At 44.0% G+C, this 16,049-nt stretch overlaps 1 protein-coding gene across 4 annotated transcripts in view; it reads right to left on the bottom strand.

Moving 5' to 3' along the window:
• Nucleotides 1–16,049, bottom strand: part of ctbp2a (C-terminal binding protein 2a) — a 78,649-nt gene that overhangs the window by 35,973 nt on the left and 26,627 nt on the right. The window contains exons 1-2 of one of the 4 annotated variants that reach the window (XM_069658498.1): nt 4,569–5,394; nt 3,165–3,185 (exon numbers count right to left, since the gene is read on the bottom strand). The exons of 2 other annotated variants lie outside the window; for them this stretch is intronic. In XM_069658498.1, the coding sequence (XP_069514599.1) occupies nt 3,165–3,185; nt 4,569–5,394 (847 nt within the window). Of the gene's footprint in view, nt 1–3,083; nt 5,395–16,049 lie in introns of those variants that run through there. One more of the 4 variants, XM_069658497.1, reaches the window with a different exon arrangement.

The following is a 16,049-nucleotide window of genomic DNA, read 5'->3' as shown; positions in this document are numbered from 1 at the left end:
CAACTGCCTGTAGCTTTGACCTGGGCCCGTTAATACATAATCTGCTATCTCCAGGACTAATATGCCATAACCCACCCCCATCATCACGCTAGGCCTATAGCAAGGAAGGAAATTGCGGCTAGTGTGTCACGCAGGGTAGAACTGACCTGAGCTGGCATCACGTCGCCTGGCCGGAGTCCAAGAACGGGAGCCAACGCGCTCCGCAGGGTGGAGATAAAATAGTGGAGGTCCAACAGTAACATCACGGGTGATAATGCTGGCGAGGGGGATGGGTAGTGAGTCCTAGTTAGTCATATAAAGGCGGGGTTTTGCTCAAGGGTATTCCACGAAGCATCAAATACGGAGATGGACTGAGAAATTCCTTCTAGTTGTGGGTGCAACTCACTACTGTAACTAATTCATTCTCTGAGGTTGTCAGAATATCAGGAGGTATCATAAGCTCGTGACTAATTGGATTTTAAGGAATGCAAAATATGCTTTTGTTGCTTATTACAATGTATTTTATCTATTCAACAAAACATTTCATCAGAAGCAAGAAAAGACTTCCAGATGCATTAGATTAACCCAACATTTTGTTTAAAAAAAGGTAAATTTGCAGTGTTCTCCGACAATGGGCCGACCCTTTAACCAGAAGCAAATCTGCCCACCATTACCAAAACCCACGTTGCCTAGCAACATACAATTTAGAAATATGCTTTCAGAGCAGCTTTGCGCCTGTGTCCATTAAGAGATGAAATTACCTAAGCAACAAATGTCAGCCACATGCAAATAAGGTCTACTCTGCTGACTGTGTGTGTGTGCACTAACAATGCGATGTATGTGTATGTGGCGAGTCCTTTTCAGAAGCATATGTCCGTCTGTGCTAAGAGCAGCAGTCTGTTTTGACAACCAAGCAATGGGGCACTTTTAATGTCTGACAACAACAAAACTGGCTCAGAAACAGTATTTGTTCGCAGTCTGCTTTGGCTGCCATTACAGTCTATTTCGGCCTACTGACTATACTGTAGTTCGCAGATACTCAAAAAGCATGGAGGCTGGTCGGCACAGAATGAGAATATCTGTGGATTAGTGCAGCAGTGGAAATGGAGGATCTGATGGATTAACCCCCCCCCCCGCCCCCCTTCTCATTACAACCTGCACAGAGAAAATGACACAATCACACATCGGCCATCAGCACTGTAATTCGATTTTATCTGTCCAGTGATGCTGCTAGTCAGCCTCTGGTGAGTGGGTGTTGATGGAGAAATCTGTCCTTATTGCCCAAAATGTCTCAGACTTAAACCAGGTAATTTTAAATGTAGCAGCTTTAATTATTCTATAAGTGAATGATTAACATGACTACACAAAGACGAACCAACTGAACCCTTTATAATGGAAGTAAAAAATTAATTTGGGACAGACAAAATGAAAAGTTTAGCGGTCACTAAAACAATACCTTTAACTGTTTTGAACACCAGTTAAAGTGAAGAGTCTAATCCCAGTGAGAGATTCTGCTCAAGAAAAACTAATTGCTATTTCATGCCAGTCAGTCAGTCGTCCACCTTGACTGCTTTAGGATTGAGAAAGGCTGTGCAGCCTGAGTAGCTGCGAAGCCTTTCCAAGCTACTTTGATGCAGCCTTATTATCATAATGCAATAAGACATCCATGTTTACAACAACAGGGGACTCGGCGGGCTGCAGGGAGATGGTGCGTGGCAGAGCAGAAAGGACTTCATCAAAAACAGCTGCAGTTACAATGACACAAGCAAAAAAGCGACATACAACGAATGCTACAATCACCATTCAGCAAGTTTATAAATGTTGTTAGTTGAGGCGGTTATGATTTTAAAAAGTGGCCAGCGCTTTTAGTTTTGTGCCACTGACTAACTGATGGCACTACAAGCAGCCAATAAGAGCTACATGGGGAAAAATATCCTCACAAGGAGACTATTGTATGTACATAGATGCACACAACTGCAACACATAGCGACGCCTGGACACCTCATGTTCCCAGGCACTAACGCGTACACAAGGGGACTTTTCTGGTCAAAGAAGTCTCAATGTGAACTACTCACACATGAATACTGCACAGTTGTTACAATTTAAAAAGGTATCAGAAAGGCTGCTGACAGCTGTTCCTCCCAAATCCTCTATATTGTACCCCATCAATGCCATTTGTGTTGTATTTAATGGGGTAATGTTTCATTCTGACAAGAAGACAGCATGAGATGACTAAAGTAAAATAATAAAGGACTTCACAAAGTATATGGAATACGGACAAATCCGGCTCTCACACAGATAAGCAGATGAGAAAGTGGAGTACAAGTATCTTTTTCGGATCTGGGGAAATGCGGAAACCAAAAGTAGGACAGGTTTGGAAAGTTATCCTTTAACGTTCTGAATCATAATCCTGGAAACAGATTTGAAAAAGAGATCGTCATCAACATTTAAAGTCCGTTCCACTGGCCGAGATAAGGAGAGAACAGACACATCATTTATCTATTGTTGATGTAATGAGAACAAACACAGAACAGTATGACAGCACTGACCAGAAAGATAAAACGATTTCAAAGAATGATCTAACTTTATTATTGTTTGGACTTTCTTAAGGTCAAGCATCATGCATCACACACCAGTAACCGCATTCAGCTAAATATATCTCACATACCCCTCAGCAGAATGATTGTTGCACAGACCAGAACATAATACAACTCCTCTTACTTGACAGAGATGCTATTCACATACTAATTATATATCACAATAGAAGATGAAAATACATTTGTGGTGGTTATTTTTTTTCAAAGCAATGGCTGCAATCTTATTGACTCAAGTTTTTGCCTTCAATATAGAAATGTCAAGCAAATTGTTAAGACGTGATATGATTCTAAAAACACAGCGGCACAGCTTTGTGGAGCTTGTCAAGGAAATGAAAGGAATGGGAAATGGTGTCTTACATAAAGCATGCCAAAAATGCTCTGGCACAAATCCTTTTTCTTATCTATTAAAAACATGTGAAACAGCCAAGAGAAAGCAAGAGCAAATGTTTCAAGAAATCAGACAACGAGCAGATGACAAGGACGGAAGGAGAATAAAAAAAGATTTACTTGTATCTGGAGACGCCATAGTGGACACGATGACTGGTGGACCTGTGCGTCGACTTAGCTTCTGGTTAGCGATCAGGGCACCTTGGCTTTGGCCAGGTGGTCCTATAGGAACAAGGGCATTGTCGGGTGCAGGTCCCCCACCCTTACGCATGAGCTGAGGACTGGGGTGAGGGCTGTGCATGGGCGACAATGGCAGTATGTTTCTGTCCCTCTTCATTAGCTCCATGGGCACTGTGTAATTGGTAGAGTATGCTTTCGGTACCTGTTGTGGTGGCTGTGGTAAAGCTGGCATGGACACAGGCATCTGCTGTGGCATACCTGGCATAGAGTGAATAGACCCTGGTATGGCAGGCATTGAGCCAGACATCTGTTGTGGCATCATCTGCATACCCTGCATGGGCATCCCTGGCATTGCCATCCCAGAAGAGTAAGCTGACATGGGTCTTTGTTGAACTGGCATAATGGCTCCAGCGTATGGCCCTGGGGAGCGAGGTGGTTGGCCTGGGTAGCCTCCAGATGCTTCCAGAAGGTGCTGAGAAGGAGCACTGCTGGGCCTCCTACCCATTGCTTCTCCCATCCTTGGGGAGATCGTCTGCATGGCCCCAGGGGTCTGTGGGGGCATCATTTGGGGATCCACAGTCAAAGCCTGTGGAGGGTGCATTGGATGGTGGGGTTGCTGCTGATGGTGGTAGACATCTGAGCGATGGCTAAAGCTATTAGAGCGGCCTCGCATGGGTGTTTGAGGTTGGGAGGGGGCTGGCGTAGCTTCAACAGGCCGCTTGCAGTTGTGGACCAAGCGAGACAGCACACGTGCCTGGCCAAGGTTGGGGGCAACAGTGCGGACATCGTTTTCCTCCATAACAGCCAGCATGCTAGTGGAGTCAAATCCCTGCTGGATAACTGAGGAGATGGTGCTCTCTGAGAGGCCCTCATTTCGCAGCAAGGCAAGGAACTCAGGATCAACAGTTTTCTTGGGGTCCACAGGCAAAGGTGTTTGTGGGGCAGTAGTTGGAGGAGCAGGAAGAGGAGCAGGAAGTGGAGTAACTGGGGGAGGAGGGACTGAAGTTGGGACCACCTGCACAGGGACAGGTGCAGCTATGGCAACTGCTGCGGTCTGCACTTGGGCAGGTGGAGCAGGAAGTGGAGCAGCCATAGTAAGGTTAGGGTCAGCGATCGGCATAATAGGTGGAGGTTGCTGTTGCAGTTGCAGTTGCAACTGATCTTGCTGTAGCTGTTGTTGCTGGATCTGCTGCTGTTGTAGTTGCTGTTGCTGTATCTGTTGTTGCTGTAATTGCTGTTGTTGAAGCTGTTGCTGTTGTAATTGTTGCTGTTGAAGTTGTTGCTGTTGTATTTGTTGTTGTTGAAGCTGCTGTTGCTGTAACTGCTGCTGCTGAAGTTGCTGCTGCTGTATTTGTTGTTGCTGTTGTAACTGTTGCTGCTGTTGGACAGTGTAGGGTGAGGCTGTCTCCTGCCTCATAATCATACCTTGACTGGCAGGATCTACTACAAGACAGGTAGCAGCCTGCTGTTGTGGATCCAATGGGCGACCATTAACATCAGTATATACTGACTGGCTGGTCAGAGGTGGAGGCTCACTGGCATACCGAGGAGACGCATGCTCCATACCATAGTGAGGAGATGGGTCTCGGGAGGGTATGCGCTGTTGGCCATCTGGCGTCATTTTGGCAGCAGCTACAGCACTTGATTCCCTATAAGCCCGATTCAACTCATGAGCAGTCGGAGGAGGAGCAGGAGCAGGTAGGGGCGATGAAGGGGCTTGAGGTCCGGCTCTCCCTCCCTGACCTTGATCCCACACAGCACGAGCCCCAGGTGTCATTCCGAAACGAGAGCCTGACCTACTAAGTGGATGAGGATGAGGCGATGGAGGCTGCTGTTCTGGCCGGTAAAAACCCTCAGGTGGCCGGGGAGTCATCGCCGGGTCATGGGGATAGTAGTCCGGATGAGGAATGGATCCTCGATGAGCCATGGGTGCACGTTCGTAGTGGTTTAGATCAGGCACAGAGCTCTTCCTAAGCGCTCGTGGGTCGTGTCGCTCTGCGTAAACCTGTCCGTAAAGAGAGTCTTGATAGGAATATGGGTCACGTTTTAAATCCAGTTCAGGGTGCTGCACTCCTGGTGGAGGCTCGTACCACCCTCCTCCCTCTCCGTATGACAGAGAGCTCCGTCGGCCAGCTACTCTTGCCTGCTGCTCATAGACACTCTCAGCCCTGTCCCACTGACCCTCATTCCCCCCTAATGTGTCCCAACTGTGGGAGCGACCAAGACTCAACTGTTTGTTAGGGACAAGCATTGGCAAAAAAGAAACAAGCCTAAGAAAGCGTCAACAGAGGAAAAAAAAAAACCCCAAAAAGTTCTCTGTCAAGTCTTGATGTACTATAGCAGTAAAACAGAGAGAGGGAGGAGAACCAGCAGAAAAGATGAAGCAGGGTCTACCGTTTCACCCGATATCAGGTTGTAATATTGTAAGTCCGTACTATCAGGTGACTCCTCCTTTGGCTGCGGTCCTTGAATAATTAATCTCTGGTCATGCTGGCTTGTTGTGCGCTAGGAAAAAGGACACCACACACAAACACATCACACTAAACCACACAAACAATGGACTATGCAGAGGAAGCACACCTACTCCATGGAAGACACTGTAACGGTGCATGCTTGAGACGGCCACCAAACGAGAAAAAAAAAAAAATACAAAAAAAACGAAAGGAGGAGATAGGTTGGGTTATAGGTTGGGATGGGCTGGGGCTTGTACTAATCCAACAGGGTTTATCTCTCTCCTTCTCTGGGACGTTTTACTCGCTCTGCCGATTGCTATGAGGGATTACATCCAAATAAAGCCTGTTTAATTCCACTTCCCACTGTGACGTCATGTGAACCAGATACGAAGGGGATCTGGTGATGATGATGATTATGATGGTGATGATGATGCCCACGATTTAGAGTCCACCCACAAGCCGCTCACCCTCTCATGAAGAGTCACCTACCTGAAGCTGCTGGCGTTGTCGTAAACAGGTTTCAGTTTTGAGTCTGCCAGACTCACAGCGCGGGGAGGGGAGGCCAGGCAAGGCACACAGCTTCATTGAATACAAATGAAATACAGTTCTGTCAGCTAAGTCCCATGTGCTGTCAGTAAACATCAAATCCACCCTGATTGGACACTAATCCTCCAGGCCCCATGCCTGCAGCAGAGCCACCGAACAACTGCTGCCCAACTAACACTGAAATGTCCTTGATGCCTTCGTATCGCTCACTGTCACTGCCCCACTCTCCTCAATTTGAGATCACTAAGACCGGCTGTCTGTATGTTGACTGGAGGACATTGAAAATTACAAGACAGGGATTGCAGAGATATTGCAGTATACATAATGAAATCCACCTGCAATGTTTGTCCTATTTGCCCTCCCAATGGTTGTCATTTCTAGGAGTAATCCACTGAATGTTAATAAAACTGTCCGTCTCGCAGGAAAAATACAAGCGTTAGATGCTTTTCTCACTCTTTTTAGTTGTCTTTTTATATTCCTACACAAATTTGAATTTTTTTTTTTACATTTTACTGTTAGTAAAACGATGCACCTTCCCCCTCTTTCCTAAAGCTCCTCTGATCTCCTTCACTTAGACAAGCTCTGTAATCTGGATTTGCCCCTTTGCAAAGAAAAGTAAAACACAGGGGGAGTGGAGGGGTGTGCATCTGTGTGTGTGTGTGTGTGTGTGTGCAAGGGGGGAGGGTGCTTTTTGTGACAGCAGTTAATCCAAAGCACCTACAACCTTTGCCTTACAAAATGCTTGTTGAGCAGAAACACAGCAAGAGCTCATTTCACTTCATTCAAATATGAAAAAAGGAGGGCTGCCCTGATTAAAGATTTTCCCAGTTGACCTGTAGTCGTTAGTATCCGAAAATGTGTGAGTTTCAGGACTGAATAGAACGTTTTAAGCAACATTGTTTACACTGTTCTTCATTGTAGAGAAACACTAAAAACGAGCCTTTGAAGTTTGCATTTTACAAGCGTCTGATAACATGATTTATATGAAATAAAATTGAAAATTGATTTAGTTAAACTTCGACCCTTCCCAGCTTCAGTTGGTTTTAGCCTGGCTGGGACGGCTGACAGGAAACCGAACTAGTTCATGGCGAGACCATTCATTTCAGAGTGCTCCGCCTTTTTGCACCTGCTTCGAGCGCCTCAAGTTGAAAATCTCTGAACTTATCAGAGGCGCTGGTGTCATCGCCGCCAGGCAACCAATCACATTAGGTACCACTTGCCACCCTGGTTACCACCAAACATGGAGGAGCAACTTGTTTTGCCCGTTTCTGTCTACCTGGAACTGTAGCCTACAATACGACAAACAGTAACAAAATCGAAACCGAGAAGCCCATTTGTGGGAGCAGATCGGCCGGACACTAAATGTTGCTGCTAAGTGTTTTGCTTTTATCGGCCTGTGTTGTAAGCTTGTTGTTAGCTGTGTAGTAAGTTAAACACACATCAACCCTTTACCCAACCGCTCAACTCGAACCTGAGCTTATTTAACTTCACCTCACAACTGTTAGTTCATTAGGCATTAGCTTCACATTGTCTGCTGTACATCCTCCTACTTTTCTTACTTGGACAACACCCAGGAGAGATACACCTCCCACACCACACTCCAAACTATGTCACTTGGACGTGTTACCAACAAGGCCACCTGTCTTAAAGGGGAAGGCTCGGCCTGTAAAGCTACAGAAAGGTCTTACAGAAGCAGAAAAGGTGCAATTTCCTTTAACTAAGGTGATGTTCAAAATAAGACTCTGAGGGTGAACCTCCCTATGTAGCTGCTTGCATGTCTCATTACATGTCACTGTGTCTGAAACCTGATGCCTACTATGAGGTTCCCTGTTTATTAATGTATGGAAACAGATGTAAGGTGAGGAAGTGTCCAAAATCTAATCTCATAGCTAACCATAGTAAGGTGCAGTAATACATCATTTAAGCTGTGAGGAAAGTCTTGTTAAATTGAGCATATTAAAGTTTTTGAATCTCCCTCAGAGGGCCTGTTGAAACTGTGCGGGCATGTCTGTCGTCGTCTGCACTAATATCTTGTTTAATCACAGTTGTGTAATTAGAGTAGGAAGAGATCAGAGAGGGAGCATAGTACTCTGCTGTTTTCACAAGATGACAGGAAAAAAAGCTGATGACGGTGGCTCCTAAAAACCAATTCCGCAGATGACTGAGAACTTTTTCGCTTTCGGTAAGGTCAGAGGAACATTAGTCAGCTTTATGTAAAACGGAAATTAAAATGTGGAAGGAGAGGAGGCAGGAGCGAGGCCTCAAAGCGATCTAAAACCGACTGTAAAGATGAATTATTAAATCAAAGCCGAGAGTGGAAAAAAACATTTTTTAAGACCATTTTGATTTTATTTAACAGTTTGCCGTTATAAAGTCAATCAAATTTTACTGTCATTTTGAGGATGGGTGTAAAACATCACCTGAAGGCACAAAGTCGCTCGTGTTTTTTCTCTAGTTTGAGCTCGTGCAATAAACTATTTTCACTAAATTCACGTATATCATTCCTAAATGAAGACGCTCGCTCACAAATGTCATTGCAAGGTTAACAGTCTCCTTTTGAGACTTGAAAGTAGCTGCTTAGATTTAGGAGAAAATGTTCAGAGCCAAAATACACACACACACACAGACGCACACAGATCCATGTCAAGAGCAATGGCCTATAGTATATGTGATCCTCTGGCTTCTTTCCCCAACCTCATCCACTCCTCTCATTACTACTTCCATCCCGGCTCTCAGGAGACTCTGGCTCTCGCTGCAGCAGATCACTCATCCCCATAAAGTCAACTTCAAACACAGAGACGGGGGCAGAGGTGTGTACTCAGGGTTTGCCGCTCTAATCCTGACAGGAAAGTAAATCGCAGAGTTCTGTTTGTCTCCAACTAAACAATGTTTGACTTTCAAATTCTAATGTTCCTCCATTTGCCATACTTGCCAGACTGTGCACACAACGCCAGTTTCACTGTAACAGAGGGATTTAGGAATTAAGCCGGGGATTGTGGAACAAATATAATACCACCCCAGCAGAGGCTTATAAAGACCTTACATTGAATAAGACTTGACTGGTGGAAAATTTAAAATGGGTAAAATATATGGAAACGTTGAGTGCGGATGCTATTATGTAGTTCTTTTTAGCAGTAATAGATTTCAGCTACTAAAACTAAAAGGCTACTCTGCTGTTGCATTGTACAGTGGACTTTTACAGGACTATTATTTCTCTGAGTATTAGAGAAAATTGCTTTTAGTAAGAACATGCAGCAGTTAGATCAGCAGCTAATCTGTCACACAAGAGAATTGCTATTATTCTATAAACACCAACTTTTTTCAGTCAGAGCTCTTAGTCTCTGCCGCCACATGAATATCTCTGCCTCCACATTAATATAAAGCAAGACAGAGAACCAGAGGTGGGTCACTTTATGTGCATGTTTTAACAAAAATGTGAATGTTAGTACAGGCCAAAAATATGCATAACACAACAGTGAGATGACGTTACAATCTGGGATGGGTTGTTATTTTCAAATACTCAAATGGTCATTTAATTATAAAAAAATGGAAAAGTTCATGCGACTATTATCTCATCTGGTGGCTGTAGCGCAAAAAAGCTGTCTGCTAACCGCCAGTTTTGTTCTCTTGGGTGAAATGTAATGGCAACAATTTGGCTACATTTGGCTCACTTTGTCACGATTGTAACTCTCATTTTTCCTCGCTGACGGTCGCTTTCCTTTTTAGACTGTTTGCCTTCATCTGAGTGTCGAATTTGTATCTTTTTCTTTGGATTTTCACTTATTTTTGAAGTTGTATCTGTAGTCATGGATCTTTTCTTTGTTTGTTCAGCCATAGTAGATTACTGTTTAATCACAACATTTACAGAGACCGGAAAAGCAGCCGCTTAGCACCGCCTACCCTCTCTGGCAGACCAGAACTGCTTTGCTCCTATAGTGTGTGGAGAGCAACGATTACGCCAAAACAGCACACCACACACCAACAGATTCCATTCTCGAACAAGCAGAGTCCTGACTCTCAAAACTGGAAATCTCACTAAATCTCATGCGGTCAGACGAGACTTTAGAGTGAACAAACGGGCAGGAAGAATTGGCGATGATAGTTTTTGGACTTCTTACTGAAAATTCAGGTAGAAAAAAAGAACAAACTGTGGAAGAAGTGGTGGAGACGGCGTGAACATGGGCTGTACATTTTACTTTATTCTCTGCTTTTGTTGCCATGGCTGCGGTTGTTGTGCTTCCTTCTTCAGTCAGCTTGCTTTCCCATTGGCTATCGTTTCGCTCCACGTGACAATCTACACAGCGTGCTCGGCTGTCATCGGGGTTCCCCCCACACAACAGGATAACGGATCGTAAATATTGAACATGTTTAAGATTTACAATTTGAAATCGGTGCGGCCATGACGTTCTTCCGAGCAGATCGGGGGAAGTAAAATCACGGTAAACGTACCTCACACTACGGGAACATCTGGAGAGCTCATCTTTAGAACCATCAAAAAATCGGAACTTTGCTTACGATTGTCAGGCGCAAAATCGGCCCGATTATCTTGATCAGAGCTGATTTTTTTTTCTCAAGTGAATGCAATACGCTTCCATACATCCTTAGTAAACACTCCACATTTGCTTTTCACTCAGAGCCCTTAGTCCCTGACTCCACATTAATATAAAGCAAGAAAGAAAACCAGATGTAGGTGGCATGTTTTACCCAACAGGTTTTTTGTTGTCGTTTGCACAGGAAAAAAGTATGCATAACACACAACCAACGGTGAGATAACGTAACAATATAACCTCACACAAAAGAGGAAAGACAACTATTTAACAACAAAAAGTCCAACAGCATTAAAAGGAAACAAAAGACAAAATTTAAAACACAGGATCTCTTCTGTAATTACAAAAACGGTCCCAATACATTATTGGTTTTACACACATGCAAAATTTAACCAAAAGGTTTGCATGCTTAGCTAATGTTGGAATCAGCGGGCTTCACATGCAACAAGCCCATATAGTAATTTGCTGTCACTCACACTCATCCCTCCAACTACCCGTCCACTCTCACACACACACACACAAAGCACACACACATTGAGCTCACACGATCCTGGATCCCCGCTCACTCCTCTGACCCTGCTCTGCTTGTCTTCACAGAGACAGCAGCTTCGTTAATGTCCCTTTTCATACACGCACGCAAACCACCGCTAAAGCCTTGGCCTCGCTCTGACGTGCATACATGAATAAAAAATCGCACGCTAACTCAAAGTGAATGCTGCAGCGCAACAGAAATAAAAACAACTGTCTCCTCCGGTGTGACACGTCACGTACTCAAGGCATGATTTGAATGTTAAACACACATTGACTTATGCATGAGGGCCGGGCAGGAGGCACTAACTGGAAATGAGATTACAATGCTGCAAAGAACAATGCTGTCAGATGAATTGTAATGCACACTTAACAGACATTATGTACACGGCTGCCTTGTGTGCGATTCCAGTGGGATTATTTGTCTCTGAAAGCATCTCCATAGGGACTAAATGGACTGTAAAACGGAGGTCGATGGATATGAAGCTGGTACTTATCTTAATAACAATCATACTTGGTTAGCGCTCCATTCAGATTGACACACGCAGACGCTAACGCACAAACATTTACATGCCAGTTTACTGTCCCTCAAACATATCCCTCTCTCTCCCAATTCTCTGACCCATCTTCGAGCTCAATGACATATTATACTTACTGTATAACTTTCAGAAAACTTCATTCAGAGTGCACAAGAACCAGTCTCACACTAATGATAATAATAGCATAGCATAGCATAGCATAATAGCCGGTTCGCTACAAATTAAAGAATCTCCTTCCAAAAATAACACTTTCTATCTGCTCTTTTCCCCTCTCCTCCCCCTCGCAGCGCTCCCTACCCCTCCCTGCCTCCCCACAAAAGCCTATAAAGGGGTCGTGGGTTTTGGTGAGGAGCCTGGAACAAGCCCGAGGGGGGGGTCAGACCCCGAGACCGCTCCGATGACTTCATACCAGAGCTGGATGCCAGAGCGTGGGGAGAGGAGAAGGGAGGGAGGGATGAAAGCAAAAGGAGGTGGATGCAGCCGAGTTGCGAGTCTGTGCTGAAAAGCTCACCCCCACCCTGCTGGGAAGGATGACATCAGGACCCCCCCTCACTTCTCCTCAACAGCCTCTATTTAATATGAAGTGTTTGTTACAAAAAAGGTTAATTAAATGTAAGAATATGGATCATTTACAGATTTAGTTTTTAGTTATTTTAGCTGACTGGCTGCATTATTCCCTGCGGACTGTTTAAACACACACAGGACAAAACAAGATGCATTATAAAGCATTAACATATGCAGTCAACTGCCAACTACAACACTTGGACTGGCCATGACAAATTACACTACCCCACCTTGTGGTGTTTGCACCCAAGCACAGATTTACAACTTGTAAATCAACATTCAGGAACATGCTGTCGCGGCGACCTAGTTCACGTCGCAGAGCCGCTCACATCCCGTCTCTGCCCAGATCAGTCAGTTAGCTCTGGCTAAACGGCAATGGCAACGACTCGCGCTGCCGCCCAAGCCAATGCATGCTGGGTACACAGATGGAGCAGACAGAAGGAGAGGCAGAGAGGGAGAGGGAGAGAGTGAGAGAGAAAAAAATGGGGGGGGGAGAATGAGAGAGTATGGGAACTGATGCTCACAACAGATGTTTGCCACAGTTCCCTTATTGCAGTTACACTCTTCTTGGCTCTCTATCAAACCCACAACAGAAGGAACAGTTGTAGCATATACATCCTGAAAGCTGATATCTAAACTAAACAACGCTGTGAGGCTCAGCGGGGAAACGAGTGTCGCAGTTTGTATCAATTAAAAGTGACTTTATGGGTTTTAACTGCTCAAATAAAATCCTTCTGAGTGTTGACAATCAGAAAATACAATGACGCCAAACGTTTGGTGGTTTTTTGGAAGGGAGAGCTACGCATGCTTGGAGCTTTAAGTATAATTTAAAATTCATACACTTTTATAAGGTTGCAACTAACTTTCCAGACATTCCAGGTATATCCATTCATTTCTTCGCCTGTGCCATGTTAGAAAATAGTTACAAAACAGTAAATACAATTTCCCAGAGGTAACAGTTAATGTTCAATTAAAGTAGTAGAAAAAGCATCAAATCCTCTCTACTTGGAAGCTGGAACCAGCAATTTATTTCTCTCTTGCTTGAAAAATTATTATCATGATTCATTTTGTCAATTAACTAATCATTTCTGCAGAACAGAATTATCGTCTATTAAAAATATATAAATATGTTGGGTCGCAGGTTTAGCTCAGTTGGTAGAGCCTCATGTAGAGAGGCCGCAGTCCTCGTCCTGATTGCAGGTTCAGCTCCCGTGCTGTGTTCAAAATGCCATACTGTATACTATATACTGTATACTACATACTGCATATGATGTTTGGTGGTAGGGTGTAGTATGGAGGAGCTTTTTAAATTCATTTTGCAGTATGCAACGCCAGGCGTCAGTTTCCGGTTCTGCAAAGCAAAAGGAAACGCCGCTTCTTTAGCTACAGCGCCTTCTTCTGCTCGAATGCTGCTGCCATTTCAACTGACGTTGTGACGTTGAAGCGCTTTGCATTGTGGGATACAGTAGGCAAGGTAGACTTGTCCGATGCACACTGAAATTTTTTTCAAACCTGTACGACATACGGGTATTTTTGTCATACTGCACATTTTGCTTGTGTTTGCATACTACATACTACATTTTGGCCAAATCATTACGTACTGCTAGTGTAGTATGGCATTTCAAACACAGCACCGGTCTGCTGATCATTTGGAGCATCCCCCACTCTCTACTCCCCACGCTTCCTGTCTCTCTTCAGCTGTCCCATAAATAAAGGCAAAAGCCAAAAAACAATCTAAATATATATATATATTTATATATATAAACCTTTAGAGGAAAAGGGAAACGACAGATTTTCACACAGCAAATGCCACATATCTAATAAGAGTTTCTGTTCTTTAGGCCGTGCCCTGCTAACAAACTGATCACAAGACATGATGTATCCAGATCTGGCTGGTTTACAAGCTGGACTACAGGAATGATCTGGGGAAAAACCCTGATATGCAGAATATCAGAAAATGTTAGCTTTTTTTCTTGTAAATTTCCTTTTATTTTCAGCGCCCCAAATGTGAGCATTTGCTGCTTTTCTCTATTTTTATCACTGTAATTTGAATTTCTTTGTGTTTCTGACAATAGTTAGAACAAAAGAAACCGTCAGGACGTCACCTTTGTCTCTGGGGAAATGGGACGAGCATTAGTCACCATTTTCTGTCAGTAGTGACTAATCTACTGATGAATCAGAGACAACATGGACAGGAATTAGTTGCAGTCATAATGTTTAACTTGTGTCTAATATGAATACCACAGAAACCCGAGATAAAAGCAGAGACAGTGGATAACATCAGATATCCTGATTGGTAAAAAACCCCAGTTCCAGTGCAATCAACATTCCAGCACCGTGACTACTTTTGATGGGAGTAAACAGCCACACTCGATCAGCCATTTCGAATTCAATTTGGGCCACGGGCACGGCTCAGTTAGCCACTCATCACAATGAGTAAAGATGTAATCAATGCACGCCGCTGTGAAACAAGTATTGGATTGACACAGTTATCCAGAGAAGATAAATGGAGATTAGGGAAGCCGCTCTCGCCGTCTCGCCGAGCGCAGCCCACGACGGCAACGCAATCACAGCCACTCCATAACGTCCTTGTTTTTGTCAATACACATGATGCGAACTTTGATTTCTATTTCACGCCTCGGTCCAAACACTCTGTTTATAGATAATAGTGGGTGGCTCTGACATTATGGTGCAGAACACCCCATGCCTCTGGTTTTAAAATACCCTTTTTATATGGCTGAGGAGATTTAACGCTACCGTGAAAACAACGTGATTCACCACCCTCTGATCTTTTAACTTCCTCCATGTGAATCACCCTCTTCTACACGTTTTTTTTTTTTAAGAGCAGCCGCGGTGACTAACTGTGTCAGGAAAAAAAAATCCCCTTATTGCAGAATGACTTCATTGTTGATAAGCGGAGGAGACACGGACGCTGCTGAAGACGTCTAATGGGCCAGAGCAGAACATATTGTTATTTGATGTTATAATGCTGCTTTTTTTAGACGGAGTGCAATCACTCTTTCAGCTTTAAAAAAAAAAGTGTTTCCGAGCAGGCACGGTTGGTGGTTTTGAGATGCCACATGTGGGTCTCATTCTGAGGGTGGAAACACTCAGCCTCACCGCATCATGTAGGAATCTGTTATAAAGCGTTTCTCAATCTCAATGGGATTTTCCTTTGAAATGAATTAAGAGGAATCTTGATTCTCTGTAGACTTTTAATGTGAAGTAACTCAACATTTCCAAGACAATCTGCTGGTTTCACATATAGAGAGCTGAAGTGAAACTGGAACGCCTATTTTTCCTTTACAGAAGCACGACTCCAAAACCGCACTGACATTTGAAATAACGCAAAATTCTCAAAATACAGCCACGCAACATAAACTTCCCCTCACGATTCACTCCGTGTAGGATGTGAAAGTGCTCATTTTTGGATATAATATCATCGTTCACACCATTTCCCGTAAGCAGCAGACAGGTTAGACCTCACTAGCTTTACAGTCAGAGGCCAGCTGAGCGAACAAACAGAGAGGGCCGTGCAGTGTAAACACATTTTAGACAGCAGAGACAGAGGTCGAGAGTGTGGGTGGACTTTATGAATAGAGGGGAACAGTTAAGGCCAGACTGATGTCTAAAAGAAGTTGAAAGTGTTTATAGCAGCTCTGAACTAGAAGGCAGAGAGAAACGCCTGCAGCCAAAGAAGAGGGCAGAATGTGACAACTGTTTGAATTG

The sequence above is a fragment of the Semicossyphus pulcher genome, unplaced genomic scaffold (assembly GCF_022749685.1).
Source record: "Semicossyphus pulcher isolate SPU_LCO1_2020_fin unplaced genomic scaffold, fSemPul1.0.p SCAF_12, whole genome shotgun sequence".
NCBI classification, from domain to species: Eukaryota; Metazoa; Chordata; class Actinopteri; order Labriformes; family Labridae; genus Semicossyphus; species Semicossyphus pulcher.
The sequence above is the reverse complement of the archived record's forward strand: the minus strand, read 5'-3'. Positions and strand labels throughout refer to the sequence as shown.